Consider the following 12,178-nt stretch of genomic DNA (forward strand, 5'->3'; position numbering starts at 1 on the left):
TCAAGGGGTGAGTTGGTCTTATTGAGTTTCCGCCAGTTTCAGACACGTCTGTCAAAGTACGATCAAAGTGGATTGTACATGAGGAACCCGTTGTGTAGAGTACACAAAAATGTAACTACCATCAGCGAAGATTTTAGGTTCAGCCACACAACTACAGCGCCGTTTCGGCACTTTCCGAACAGAGCCCCTAAGTCCAGTCTCCTCGGCGTGCACCAAACCTTGCTAGATTACTGTGCAGTCGCGGTGCCACTGGGTACGATGGATGCTCTTTGTGACAACTCAAATTCTAAATCCGTTTGATCGTACTCGGTCAAGTTCGATGTAGGAGCCAATGCCGGTGAGTCGTGATTAAGCGTCCATAGGTCAAGTTGCATTCGAGTTGCAAGAAGACCCTGTGCTATGATTTGTGACCTATAAATAATAAGTATGCATGAGCTTCTCGTTAGAGACATCTCACGCTTCAAGTATTGGGCCATAAGCGCCCTGTAGAACCACAAGGTTATTTAATGGGTTGAGAACGCCTAGACGTTAAGGATGCATACCGGAACAAAGCAAATCGTAACGATATTGATTAAGGTGAATACTGAAAAAGATCAGTGTGTGGTATCGACGTTGTTATATTCGCTCACATAGCCCAGCAAGGATATAGCCTACGTTGTACTGTGCTATCAATGTTAAAAGTCGGCAACGTGTGGCACGGTAGTATCTGATCATTCTGTAAAAGGTGAGACCAACAACCTCTGTGCAACGGTTGTGGTCTTAGTTGTAATCTCCAGGTTGGGCCATAAACGACGGACCAGTTTCGAGGAGTAATAAAATGATATAGGGTGCAAGAATTAGATTGGTCGGTATCGAACTACCGGAGTAACAACCTGCTGCAACTGCAAGAGTCTTACTCCAGACATAAGTGGTGACTTCAGCTTGAAAAGACGTACATTTGAGCATCTTTAATTGTAACCCGCATGCTAGGACTAGTATTATCGTTCCACACAAAAGAGCCTAATCAAAGTTGAAAGTAAGGAGGTTAAAAAAAGCTTCTTTATTTTAATTTTATTTGAGGAGGGTTCTCACCAAATACAATACCGACAGCGCTATTCGAACACGTCGATCACAGTTCCATAACGCATATGTTCGTAGGACAAAAATACCTAGGTGTATGTTGACTTCAGTGATATTCATCTGATAAAATATATCCCTTACACTCTGCGCACAACAGAACAATCACAAGGAGCACTATCGCCATCGGTCAGCGGGCGAGTAGGTCATGGAGATTCCGTGCACTGACGTATATTGCCTTCAACAAGCACCGGGCAACCCTCGCACGATGATTGTAAGTCAAACTTTTCCTATGTTTCTTAGTTGCATGCATACCTCAATACTTGGTGAGAGGACCGCTGCGAACAATGTCTCGTTTAGTGAGTTGTGAGATTAAGACAAGTGGCAGGCGTACTTCGAGCGTGCATAGCGCATATCACGAAGGGTGTGTAACGACATCCAAGAAATAGACCTTTTGCCAGTGTCATTCGAGAACCCAATAGATAGTCAAGCTGTTGGAGTTCTGAACCGACCGACCCACTACATGGATATACTGCGTACCTCATCGCCTAGGTTTGTCACGAAATCGTACACCTAGTCCGATTGTACGGTGTTGTCATTTGTTCCACTCCAGTAAAATCACAGGATAACGCACCACAATTGTCACAAGGACGACTTTCAGCGATTTTATAAGCATGGTGAGGTGTCCAAAATAGACCGCTTGACTCACTGAAGATATTCTGTAGACACATCAAGGGCCGTCAGCTGAGGCACCACAGAAAAGACCGAAAGCCCTCGAACGGCATTTACATTTATACCTCGAGGTGCCAGCGGCAGTGAGATTTGAGCAGAGGGGGTGTAATGACTATTCATGGGAATGGAATGAGTGTGCGCGACACTCTTTATTGACGATACTCAGGCCTGCAGGGTTGGCAGACGTTGAGGTGCAACTTTCCTGTGTACGGAACCATAAATTACGATTTGCCAGGCATCAGTGGCACACCAGTCGGCACGTAATATTCGTGGTCGTGCATGGGGTTAAGTTAGTATCACTGGCATCAGTATGCGCTTGATCAGAGGAATTACTTAATCAAGGTCCAATGGCGCGGATCAAGGCTGAGTTATATAGCAATACCAAAGCGGGCAGTCAAGCTGAAGCTTAATTGACGCGGGAACCACTTTGAACTAAGTTCAGTCTCAAAGTATGTAAGTTACGCAAAAGTTATGTTGAATATCTCAGACTCGGCGGAGCTTCTCAATTTGAAGTCCAAGCACGAGCCATTGAAATGCTTGTAGTAGGACTTACTTCCGGTGTGCCGCATTGATTAGCATGAAGCATGAAATCTCACTTCTTCATCTGTCAGGCCTTCAGTCCTGTGTAGTACGTGTGTAAATGCTGAGTGCGGCATGCTGTTCTTCAAGCTGCGGCCGCATCCGCAATCTACGCTCGTTACATCTATCAAGATTTGTTGTCCAGCGCGATTCGCCAAAACATTGAGATCGGACATATAGTGGTTGGGCTGCCAGTGGGACCGAGTGTTGGGACCGAGTGTTAGATTGGCTCGAAAGCTGGCATGCTCGAAAGCTCAACATGCGGGTTGATTGAATGACCATTGTGTAAATGTTGAGATATGAAGCTAGTAGCTTAATCAGAAGCGGGTATTCATATACGAAGTATTCAAATATTCTAAAGAACAAGATGATGATTGTATTAAATTCTAGGAGTGAAGGGTGGCAAAAACATACGCGCGAACGAGCGGACCGTATGATGCAGTGATGAAGGAAACCGAGAGGGAGAAGAAATGCTTGTCGCTCAGCTGCACGTGTAGCTGTCGAGCGTTCGAGTGTTCAAACGTTCAGGCCTCAGGGCCCGGCACCTTTCATATATCCTTGCCATGTGAGGAGACCGGGTATTAGGTGGGGTGCTTGCATGATAGCATCGTGAGCTGTCCACAACTTATCTGTGACAGTGCGTCTGGTTGCAGTAAGGTTTCAGCGCTTAGCTGGAATAGTTATAAGATAAGATAAGCTAGAGAACGCCAAACCAGGTCCACAGGCCCTGGAGCCAATGATCCAAGTAAACATCTGACCTATTGGTTGACCGAAAGAAACTGGCGTGCATCGGGAGCATGAGATACTTTGTGAACTTCTTCGGCCACGTTGACAGCGATGGGACAGGTCAACGAGTGGCCCACCAGGGACACATCAACAGTTTTGGGAACAAGGATCGAGCACCAGTGAGAATTACATACAAACCATGATCTGCTCCCCCTAAATAGTGTTGTAATTAATTTACTTAGATATAGTATGGACGATATATAGTCACCCCTCATCAGACATCCTCTCCCACGGAGACCTGTGCTCCGAGGACAGCTTCCCTACGAGTTCTCAGCGCTCCCTCATATGCCTTACACGCCCACTTGAGAAACCCTACTTCTTTGCCCCTACCCTGTTCCACTAAACGGGCATGCAGCAATTCGACATCCGCGAAACTTAGCAAAGGTGGGACACGTTCGTCAGGTGGACCAATGGCTGATGTAAGGCGTACGAGGGGACGAGGCGTAGCGGATGGATTACTGAGAACTGTACGTGTCGAGAGGATGGGTGGTTTTGCAAAGAGGGTAATTCTACGTTTGTTCATGACATCTTGACTGGGAGCATCTACATGAGCAGACGATGGACTGCGGGCTGGAGGCAGCAGCGCGGTCGGAGGATACCGCAACATAAACGTGCGGACTAGTGTAATGGCACGGTCGACATTATTATTTCTGAATGAGGGAATTAGTGTGACCATAAACGTTGAAAGAATAGAAGACCGACAGGAGATGAGCTCTTCTGACAGCAGTATGTGCTCTCTCTACTAGCCTGGCAGTCATTGTTGTCTCTGCGACCCCATTGATCCATTGGCGCTCAAGCTCTTCCCAGCGCATCCATAGCTCTTCCACCCATTTTCCTGCAATGTCACGTTCACGCGGCCTTGCAAGTGCACACTTCTCGAGGGCATCGACATAAGTGCGTGAATCACCCATAAGGCCAACGCCACGAGAAGAAAACAGCCTCTCAAATACATCACGCGCGCTTTCGATACTCGCATGCGAGTAATACACGGACATGTACGCATTAAGGAGGCGTGGTGTAAGCGTAACATTGAATTTTCCAGCGAGGGGGCTGGGAGGCATGTTAGATGATGAATGAGAGGTAGGGTTGGTATCATGAAGAATTCTATCGAAGAGAGCCCTGGCCTCTGCGATGACCTCGCCTGGTGATTGGGGCGGGAGGTGTGAAAATGAAGGCGCGGTATCCATGCGCGGTAAATCGGTCGGAACTGCATCAGAGTCGGAAGAAATATCTGCAGATACTGAAGGCAAGTCTGATGTGCCCTCAGTGGCGCTTGCTAGCGGTTCCCCTTGGTCTGGGAGGGCAGCTGGTGCTATAACCGCCCCGTCGTCCACGATCCTGGTCGCACCCCTTTTGAATGGGGGTCTATACGCGGCATAAGCGTGGAACATGTGCTGCATCATCTCCTCAGTTAGACCCTCAGCTCTTACAGCTTCTGCCAGGATCCATCTAGCACGCCCCAGATCACCAACACGCTTACAGCCGTCCAGCAGAGCCGTCCAAGTACGCGGCCCACTGATCCCTTGAAGATCCTCACCACCAACTGTAGAAGAACTACCTCCAAAGCGGTCGCGCATTTGCCGCGCAAACCTGATGGCCTCATGGACCCATTCTCCTCCAGCCTTCCCACAAGCGCGGATTACCGCGTCATATGCCCCTTTGGTCGGTACAATTCCCGCGTCGAGCATCTCAGTCCACAGGTCTAGGGCACGCTCAGGTTCGGGAGATAAGGGAGCTGAAGCACAGGCGCGGATCATCAGTGCGTAGAGATAGGCATCTGGAGTCGGGTGCGCAACGTAGCGCATGTGCGCGAAAAGGTCCCAAGCTTGTGAATGTGCAGCCAGTCTTCCCAATGGTACGTCCGGTGTTGAGGATATCGAAGGAGATGAAGGAGAGGGGCGGACGGAGAATAGGGAGGATATAATACGCGTATAGGACTTCATTGGGGCATGGAGCCCAGAAGCCTCATACTTATGCAGAAGGTCGATCGCACGAGTGGGAAATGCGCGTGACGCAAAGACACTCGGGTCACGCAGGTACGACTTGATATGCAGATCTCGTTGAGTCTCAGAAAGTTTGCCTATGCAGAAATACAGTTAATCAACAGCTGCAAGTGCATGAATGGAATACCAACCGGTTAAAATATCTGCCATAAATCTTTCAAATCGTTCTATATTTCCATTCAATGCGTGATATCCAAGAACCATATTGATGATGTCTTCGGGCGGTGTGATACCGGAAAGCTAAGCTGTTCATGAACATCTGGAAGCGAGGTGAAATTATGATAATAACCTTCACAGACTCTATTGCACTTTCCGCGCTGCCCAAGTCTCCATCGCGCATCTATAAGGTCTGTAAGATGCTCGACTCTATCTTTTTGAAATTTAAAAGACGCACATAAACGTGGACCCGTTGTCTCACTTCAATCATAGCTTGTGTATCTCTGTCTTCTTCAGAAGGCTTCACGACCTCCACGGGTTGTTGAGCGAGTGGTATTTCCAGCAAGTCTTCATACATTGACAATAGCTCCTCATCCGTGTAACGAGGGAAAAGCGCTGCTTCTGACCCCGGAGTTGCCTCCAACTGAACAAAGCATCAGAAAGTGTACAGGAATGGTTACATTCAAAAGTGACGGCCCACCGACTGGGAGTGCAAGACATCCAATGGCACTTGTGTGGTTTGTAACGCAAGGACTCTCCTTTCGAGCTCGGACATTGGGGATGCAAAACTTTTGGGCAGCTTGAACATAGGGGAAGAGTCCAATTCTCCAGAGTCCCTGGTTGTCAAAGTCCCTGGTGTTCTGCGGCGTCTGCGCCGCCTGGGCTGCATGAGCTTGGACAACTGATATAGAATGACAACCCACCCAGAAAACACATTTTTTTCCTCAGCGGGCTCAAAAGACGGCGCAGGAGATGGCGCAAGGGCTACCGCCTGGTGCAAGTTCCGTGAACGACATCCCCACTTTACTGATTGGACATGAGCAAGGCTAAAATCGAGTAGACCGAGGGGAAGGATAGTCTTTTGCATGACGTAGGTTGCACAAATTCAACACTACTTTAGATGAATATCGAGAGCACGCGCTCGATATTTCAATGATCGCAAGGGCAGCTTATGCAACAGCAATTGGCCAGTGACCGTCCTTCTCATACTTACAAGCGGCAGAGCACGAAAAGTTTGGTAGTCACGTGACTAGTACGACAACTTCCTTTTCATTACGCGCCATGATTAGATTATTCGGTTGTAATAACGGTGGCCAGTCTTTGACTCTTTATAACGATGAACAACTATGTGCTGGAGCAGCCTGAGCCTCTATTATATGGCACTCCCTCGATAACAATCAGAAAAAGTATTTCCAGGAATGGTGGACAACCATTCGAAGACTCCGATGTTCTCGTGCTTTCCTCCCGGTCTACAAGTGACACGCACTCCAAAGATTCCACGCAACTGTACCTCGATTTACGTCTCTCAAAGCCTTTACTACCGAATAGCATCATTACGTGGGGCTTTGCTGGAATCCGCGTTACACTCTCATCCACTCCTCTGCGTTTCCGATGGAATCATTATATTGATTCCCAAGGACGAGATGGCCCTCCCGATGAAGGCACTATGACCTCCTGTGATGGGGAAGAAGTAGAAACTGGAATCGGGGTAAACCCTGAGACAGGAGAACAGGAGCAGTATGAAGAACGCTGGATGTGAGCCCATAATCATTCCCCTGGATAGTTGGTTTCATTATTTCTGGGTGATAGTGATCAACCTGTCACACCAGCCACACCGTTCGCATTCCTCACTTCCTCTCGCGAACCAAGTGAATCGACTGGGTTTATTGCTATTCTGGGAGATCATGCGCTTGCAATGCGCCAGAACCACCCTCCAAATGACACTGAATTTCAAGCAGTGCGCATGCGCATCTCGACTTCGTCGTCGTCCGAAGTTCTGTTCAAGCAGAATGCAGACACCCTCCTCCCATTGTTAGAATCTGCGCTCTCTGGGCTTGATAATTGGAAAGGATCCCCTTGGCAGCGTGGCCAAGAAATTACATTACAGGAAGACCGCTGGACTGTGTGGGATGCTGGTATGACAGGAGGGGAATAACTGCCTAATTTAAATTGCAGGCAGACATATTCATAGCACGATGCTCAGCTGCGATGCATTTATAACCTATGTCCACCGCACTGCTTGGCGCTTGGTCTGTATTCAACGAATATGAGGCCTTGAGGAGTTAGGAATATGTCGAATGCAGGACGTACTGCTCATGATGACACTTCCCGATACGGATGTGGTTAGTTGACATCAGGAGTGACTCCGCTTCAGTGCCGTCATTTGGTGCGTCACGGTCGAGGCCTGTTTCTGGTCCCATACCGACTCCAGGGTGCACAAAACCCAGTCTAATTTGCACCGGTTGCAGTGACCAGAAACATATCATTTTAGTCCGTGCAGTAGACTCAAAGCTTACAAACACCGGTGCATGATCTTGACCTGAGTTAACCAAACCAAGATGGGTTCTAAACATGCAACCTGTGACTTAACAGCCTACATGACCTAGCGATTGAAATGAGAGTGGAACGGGGATGTTATGAGAAATGTATATGCTACTGTCAGCTAACCTCTGCTAGACTGACACGTTCGACACTGCCTCTAGATATCGGTAACAATGACGCAATGTTTTGATGACATAGTCAGGGGCCGAGTATTACTTGATCGATGAGTGACACCAGGCAGCTCGGAGGTGATGATTCCGTTTGTCCCGCGTCAGGTCCGCGCCAAGAACCTCACCAGGAAACAAATACACTTGATATCCCGGAGTCCGCATGTACTTCGAATCAGAAGTTGCCTAGAAGCGTCGAAGGAAAGGAAGGCGAGAACGAGAACGAACAAGGTCACGAACGAGGCTGGGCAGCGGCTAATGAATGATCATGGTGCGATGCTGATGGTACGATCTAGCTGAGAAATCCGAGCCGAACGATGTCCGATGAGTCGATTTGGTTATGTAACAGTGATAGGCAACTTATTTTGTCTGAGGGCACGACTGGCATTAATGTCGTTTCTAAATTTTGCTGGTAGCTGCGCGCTGAGTGACTAGTGAAGGATGGAGATACTTACTAACATGCCTGCAGTGCGAGCAGTGCCAGTGCTTAACAATTGCGAGAAACGTTTATTTTGGGGGGTTCGCCAAGTTGACGTTATCGTATCAGTACTGATTAGATTAACCCACCCAAATATTGATTCTAGTATAAAAGGTTCATCTCACCCGCATTTCTCCACCTCATCCCATCACCACTATTTTCTCAGCCAACATGGTAAGCACATCATCGTCCAACAGGCACATGGTTGGTTGCTCATGGCATTGAACGTGTAGGTCAAAGTCGGTATCAATGGGTATGTTGTCATTATCAGTCGAGGTGTTCATCGTTAATCGGATGTTGTCTCCTTTGTCGCTGTATAGTTTCGGTGAGTATATGCTCTTGATCCTTTACAAGCGAATGTTTCTGACACGATATGTTACTTTCAGGTCGTATTGGCCGTATCGTCATGCGCAATGCCCTCGAAAACCAGGACATCGAGGTTGTCGCCATCAATGAGTGAGTTCACCTCCTATTTTCCAAAAATTCATCTGATTCTGGTTTGCAGTCCCTTCATTGAATTGGACTACATGGTCAGCAGATGAACATATCATTGTGTACCGAATTCGATCTGATCGGTAGGAAATATAGGTTTACATGTTCAAGTACGATACTGTCCACGGCCGCTTTAAGGGCGACGTCCACACCGCTGATGGAAAGCTCTACATCAACAACAAGCCCATTCAAGTTTTCGGTGAGCGGGATCCCAGCAACATCAAGTGGGGTTCGGTTGGCGCTGATTACGTCGTCGAGTCCACTGTAAGTTTCTTGACTATAACCCCCTCTTCAAGTTGAAAGCTGATTGGAATGACGTGAATAGGGTGTCTTCACTACCATTGACAAGTGAGGTTTTTCTATTGTGAATTGAGTGCTTTCTCATCAGATTACTCCCAGGGCCTCTGCTCATCTGAAGGGTGGTGCAAAGAAGGTCATCATCTCCGCCCCTTCAGCTGATGCACCAATGTTTGTGTGCGGTGTTAACCTCGACACTTATGACTCCAAGCACACCGTTATCTCTAACGCCTCTTGCACGACTAACTGCCTTGCTCCCCTCGCCAAGGTGATCGATGACAACTTTGGCATCGAGGAGGGTCTCATGTCGACCATCCACGCAACGACAGCTACTCAGAAGACTGTTGACGGTCCATCCAACAAGGACTGGCGCGGTGGCCGTGCTGTTAACAACAACATTATCCCGTCCTCCACGGGTGCCGCCAAGGCAGTCGGCAAGGTCATTCCTTCCCTAAACGGCAAGCTCACGTACGTGATATTGAACTTTTCCCATAACTTTAAGATACTAAGTGCGTCCTTATAGTGGTCTTGCTTTCCGTGTTCCCACTTTGGATGTCTCCGTCGTCGACCTCGTCGTGCGCCTCAAGAAGCCTGCTACATATGATGACATCAAGAATGCAGTGAAGGCCGCCGCCGCCGATGGCCCTCTTAAAGGCATCATCGCCTACACCGATGAACAGGTCGTCTCGACGGACTTCCTTGGTCATTCTGCATCGAGCATCTTCGATGCCAATGCTGGTATCATGCTCAACCAGCAGTTCGTGAAGTTGATCTCATGGTACGACAACGAGTGGGGCTACTCGAAGCGTGTGTGTGACTTGCTTGTGTATGCTGCCAAGCAGGATGCGCGTAACTGAAGGGAAAAGCTGTAAATGTTCAGAATCATACCGTAGTCTGAGGTCTTACCATACAAAACAAATGTTGTATTTCTTTACGGACATAGTGACGCTTCTATAGATCCGCTTATCTTTCCGACGTCATCGTGTTTGAGTAAGTCAACTATGTTAGGTGTGCGCACGTGCATGATTGTGGGTGAAGGTTTGAAATAGTTACTAGTAGCTGTACACCAGGAACTATACATTTGAGACAACCAAGATACAGTCGGCTACTTGTGTTTCTACTAGTATCATTATAATATATTGCAGCCTGCCTTCTGAACTATGGACCCTGGATGTGTGTGCATGACAAAGTCACATTTCGAACCTCGGTCAGCATGATTATAACATATCGAAGACTAACGAGAACGGATAACAGAATCTTGTACCATTCAAATTTCAAAATGTTTGGCAACAGAACGTAACAGACTCAAATGTTATGAGTGACGTTATAACTTAGTCTAATGGCATCCAGTCTAAAGTTACTACCCGACGCCTTAGCACGTGCCTGAGCGCTTCGAGGGCAACGGCATTTCCTGAAGCGCTGGGCGGGTAGGTAGCCATCGACCGAAGGAACTCTGTCAAGTCTAACCGATATTACCAGCTTGCTTCACATTACGCGTGTTGAAAAAATGGGCACGAGTATTAGTTTTCATCTCAGTCGTTTCTACATAATTGATACTTGTACAAGTGTGAACGGAAGAATATTTTAATGTGACAAAGGTAATGGAATGCATGGTAAAAATTCCTCGGGGGACGAAAGCTGAAATATCAATGAGAAATACAGGTATGGCACCGCATTAGAGTCATAACAAATACACAAAAAGCAAAAGATCACTAAAACACACCCGGAATAAGCCTGTAGCACACCCTCTTAGACCACCGGTCCCATTCTCCCCCAAAACGCTTGCGAAGCATTGCATCTTCGCTGATGGACCGTGCAAAGCTTAGCACGACAGACAGTATGACTTGGAGTACCCATACTCCAAATACAACACGCCCGAAGTAAGTGGAGAGCCACCCAGATGACAGCATGAACGATCCGGGGCTCGCGCAGATAAGCGAGATCCCGAGCGAGGCGATCCAGCTGGCTGCATAGCCAGGATGGCGCACGATGTTGTACGGACCTGCGGTGACAAGAGAGTGGTCCTTACGCAAGCTGAGCTCGTGAGTGAAATGGCGTCCCATGACGCGAAAACACCACATGCGTCCCAAGCAACCCATGAAGACGAGGATGGTTCCCATTATGAAGTATCTGTTTGGCATCATATCCGGAAGCTGTCCAGTGTGAACTAGAGTTGAGAGGATTCTAGATGAGACAGGCGACGGAAAAGAAGCCGCGAGTATGACGACTATCTCTGCAACACAGGGTATCAAACCCGACAACTGTGACAGGGTGTTCGTTAATATGTCTAAACGTTGGAAATTCACGTACCCGTTGTAATATCGGGAAAATGACTGGGCAGATACGCTCGTAGAGCGGGCCACCGCTGATAGTCTCATCATTACGAGGTGCCGTGGCCGGAGAGATATACGCATTATTGAATACAAGGACAGATGGGACAAGCAAAGGCAGTTTCATGAGGGTCATTGTGATGATTGTTACTGGTCGTGTAAGGGTTGTGTGTCTGGTCAACTGCTCACACCTCTCTTATATGTGTGTCCTCGCTTAGACGCGTACCCCCATAGTCAGGTTACCAGATTATCAGCCTTGGCGTTCATATTCAACTTGAAACAAATCCACAAAGGGCAGCTACACGTGAGGTGCCAATAATGCTAGTGGCTTCCCGAAATTGATCGAAGAAGAAGCTCTGCATAGCACCGGAGGTTCGACCGAACCTAACGCTGCGCTGAGTATTGAATAGATGTCGTCTTCGGAAGGCTAAAAAGTTGGTTCAGTGGCAAACACGCCAGGGTAAGTTGAGTCACATTACGTTGTGGTCACTCGATTTAGGCTCCAAGTAGGTGCCAGCATCATGATGCTGAGCTGCTGGATTTACGTTCGCAATTTCCGGGCTTTTGAAACAGTGTATGACTGAAAAGGCTAGGATAATTGACGAGATTCGTGTAGATACTCAATAGATCTCGTTATCCCACTTTCATTCAGTCATATACTGTTTCAAACTTGAAAGCGAGTCATCAATAATGCATCACCTGAGACACAGTCGGAAGAGTTCCATGGACAGATGGGATACACATCCCAATACATATTTGTGAATGCATTGATTTCGAACA

General features: G+C 47.8%; 5 protein-coding genes across 5 annotated transcripts; 2 read left to right on the plus strand and 3 right to left on the minus strand.

Moving 5' to 3' along the window:
• Positions 1 to 93: 93 nt before the first annotated feature.
• BJ212DRAFT_1590304 (uncharacterized protein) lies at positions 94 to 2,105 on the minus strand. The gene is made up of 15 exons (XM_041342484.1): positions 1,846 to 2,105; positions 1,766 to 1,775; positions 1,691 to 1,710; positions 1,597 to 1,629; positions 1,451 to 1,547; positions 1,372 to 1,394; positions 1,286 to 1,316; positions 1,201 to 1,233; positions 1,072 to 1,148; positions 936 to 999; positions 798 to 881; positions 630 to 740; positions 543 to 583; positions 458 to 483; positions 94 to 411 (listed from the first exon to the last, which is right to left on the minus strand). The coding sequence occupies exons 1-15, from the start codon at positions 1,906 to 1,908 to the stop codon at positions 228 to 230; spliced, it is 897 nt and encodes a 298-aa protein (XP_041188300.1). The 5' UTR covers positions 1,909 to 2,105; the 3' UTR covers positions 94 to 227.
• A 1,132-nt stretch (positions 2,106 to 3,237) lies between these two features.
• BJ212DRAFT_1385770 (uncharacterized protein) lies at positions 3,238 to 6,318 on the minus strand. Its single transcript, XM_041336817.1, has 8 exons — positions 6,017 to 6,318; positions 5,794 to 5,971; positions 5,551 to 5,736; positions 5,446 to 5,496; positions 5,288 to 5,396; positions 3,856 to 5,233; positions 3,362 to 3,803; positions 3,238 to 3,306 (listed from the first exon to the last, which is right to left on the minus strand). Exons 1-7 carry the CDS (start codon positions 6,178 to 6,180, stop codon positions 3,368 to 3,370), a joined length of 2,502 nt encoding a protein of 833 aa, XP_041188301.1. The 5' UTR covers positions 6,181 to 6,318; the 3' UTR covers positions 3,238 to 3,306; positions 3,362 to 3,367.
• A 59-nt stretch (positions 6,319 to 6,377) lies between these two features.
• BJ212DRAFT_728763 (uncharacterized protein) lies at positions 6,378 to 7,312 on the plus strand. The gene is made up of 2 exons (XM_041343933.1): positions 6,378 to 6,848; positions 6,903 to 7,312. The coding sequence occupies exons 1-2, from the start codon at positions 6,430 to 6,432 to the stop codon at positions 7,246 to 7,248; spliced, it is 765 nt and encodes a 254-aa protein (XP_041188302.1). The 5' UTR covers positions 6,378 to 6,429; the 3' UTR covers positions 7,249 to 7,312.
• A 1,138-nt stretch (positions 7,313 to 8,450) lies between these two features.
• Positions 8,451 to 9,925, plus strand: BJ212DRAFT_1303299 (glyceraldehyde 3-phosphate dehydrogenase; the record flags this gene model as incomplete). Its single annotated transcript, XM_041333395.1, has 9 exons — positions 8,451 to 8,453; positions 8,513 to 8,532; positions 8,600 to 8,604; positions 8,666 to 8,735; positions 8,785 to 8,809; positions 8,868 to 9,035; positions 9,097 to 9,119; positions 9,171 to 9,536; positions 9,592 to 9,925. The coding sequence occupies 9 exons, from the start codon at positions 8,451 to 8,453 to the stop codon at positions 9,923 to 9,925; spliced, it is 1,014 nt and encodes a 337-aa protein (XP_041188303.1).
• Positions 9,926 to 10,780: 855 nt separating this feature from the next.
• On the minus strand, positions 10,781 to 11,540 carry BJ212DRAFT_1281434 (uncharacterized protein; the record flags this gene model as incomplete). Its single annotated transcript, XM_041331617.1, has 2 exons — positions 10,781 to 11,235; positions 11,375 to 11,540. Coding segments are annotated over 2 exons (621 nt in total), but the record flags the coding sequence as incomplete, so codon positions are not given.
• Positions 11,541 to 12,178: the final 638 nt, after the last annotated feature.

The sequence above is a fragment of the Suillus subaureus genome (genome assembly GCF_016647635.1).
Source record: "Suillus subaureus strain MN1 chromosome Unknown BJ212scaffold_41, whole genome shotgun sequence".
Classification (NCBI taxonomy): domain Eukaryota; kingdom Fungi; phylum Basidiomycota; class Agaricomycetes; order Boletales; family Suillaceae; genus Suillus; species Suillus subaureus.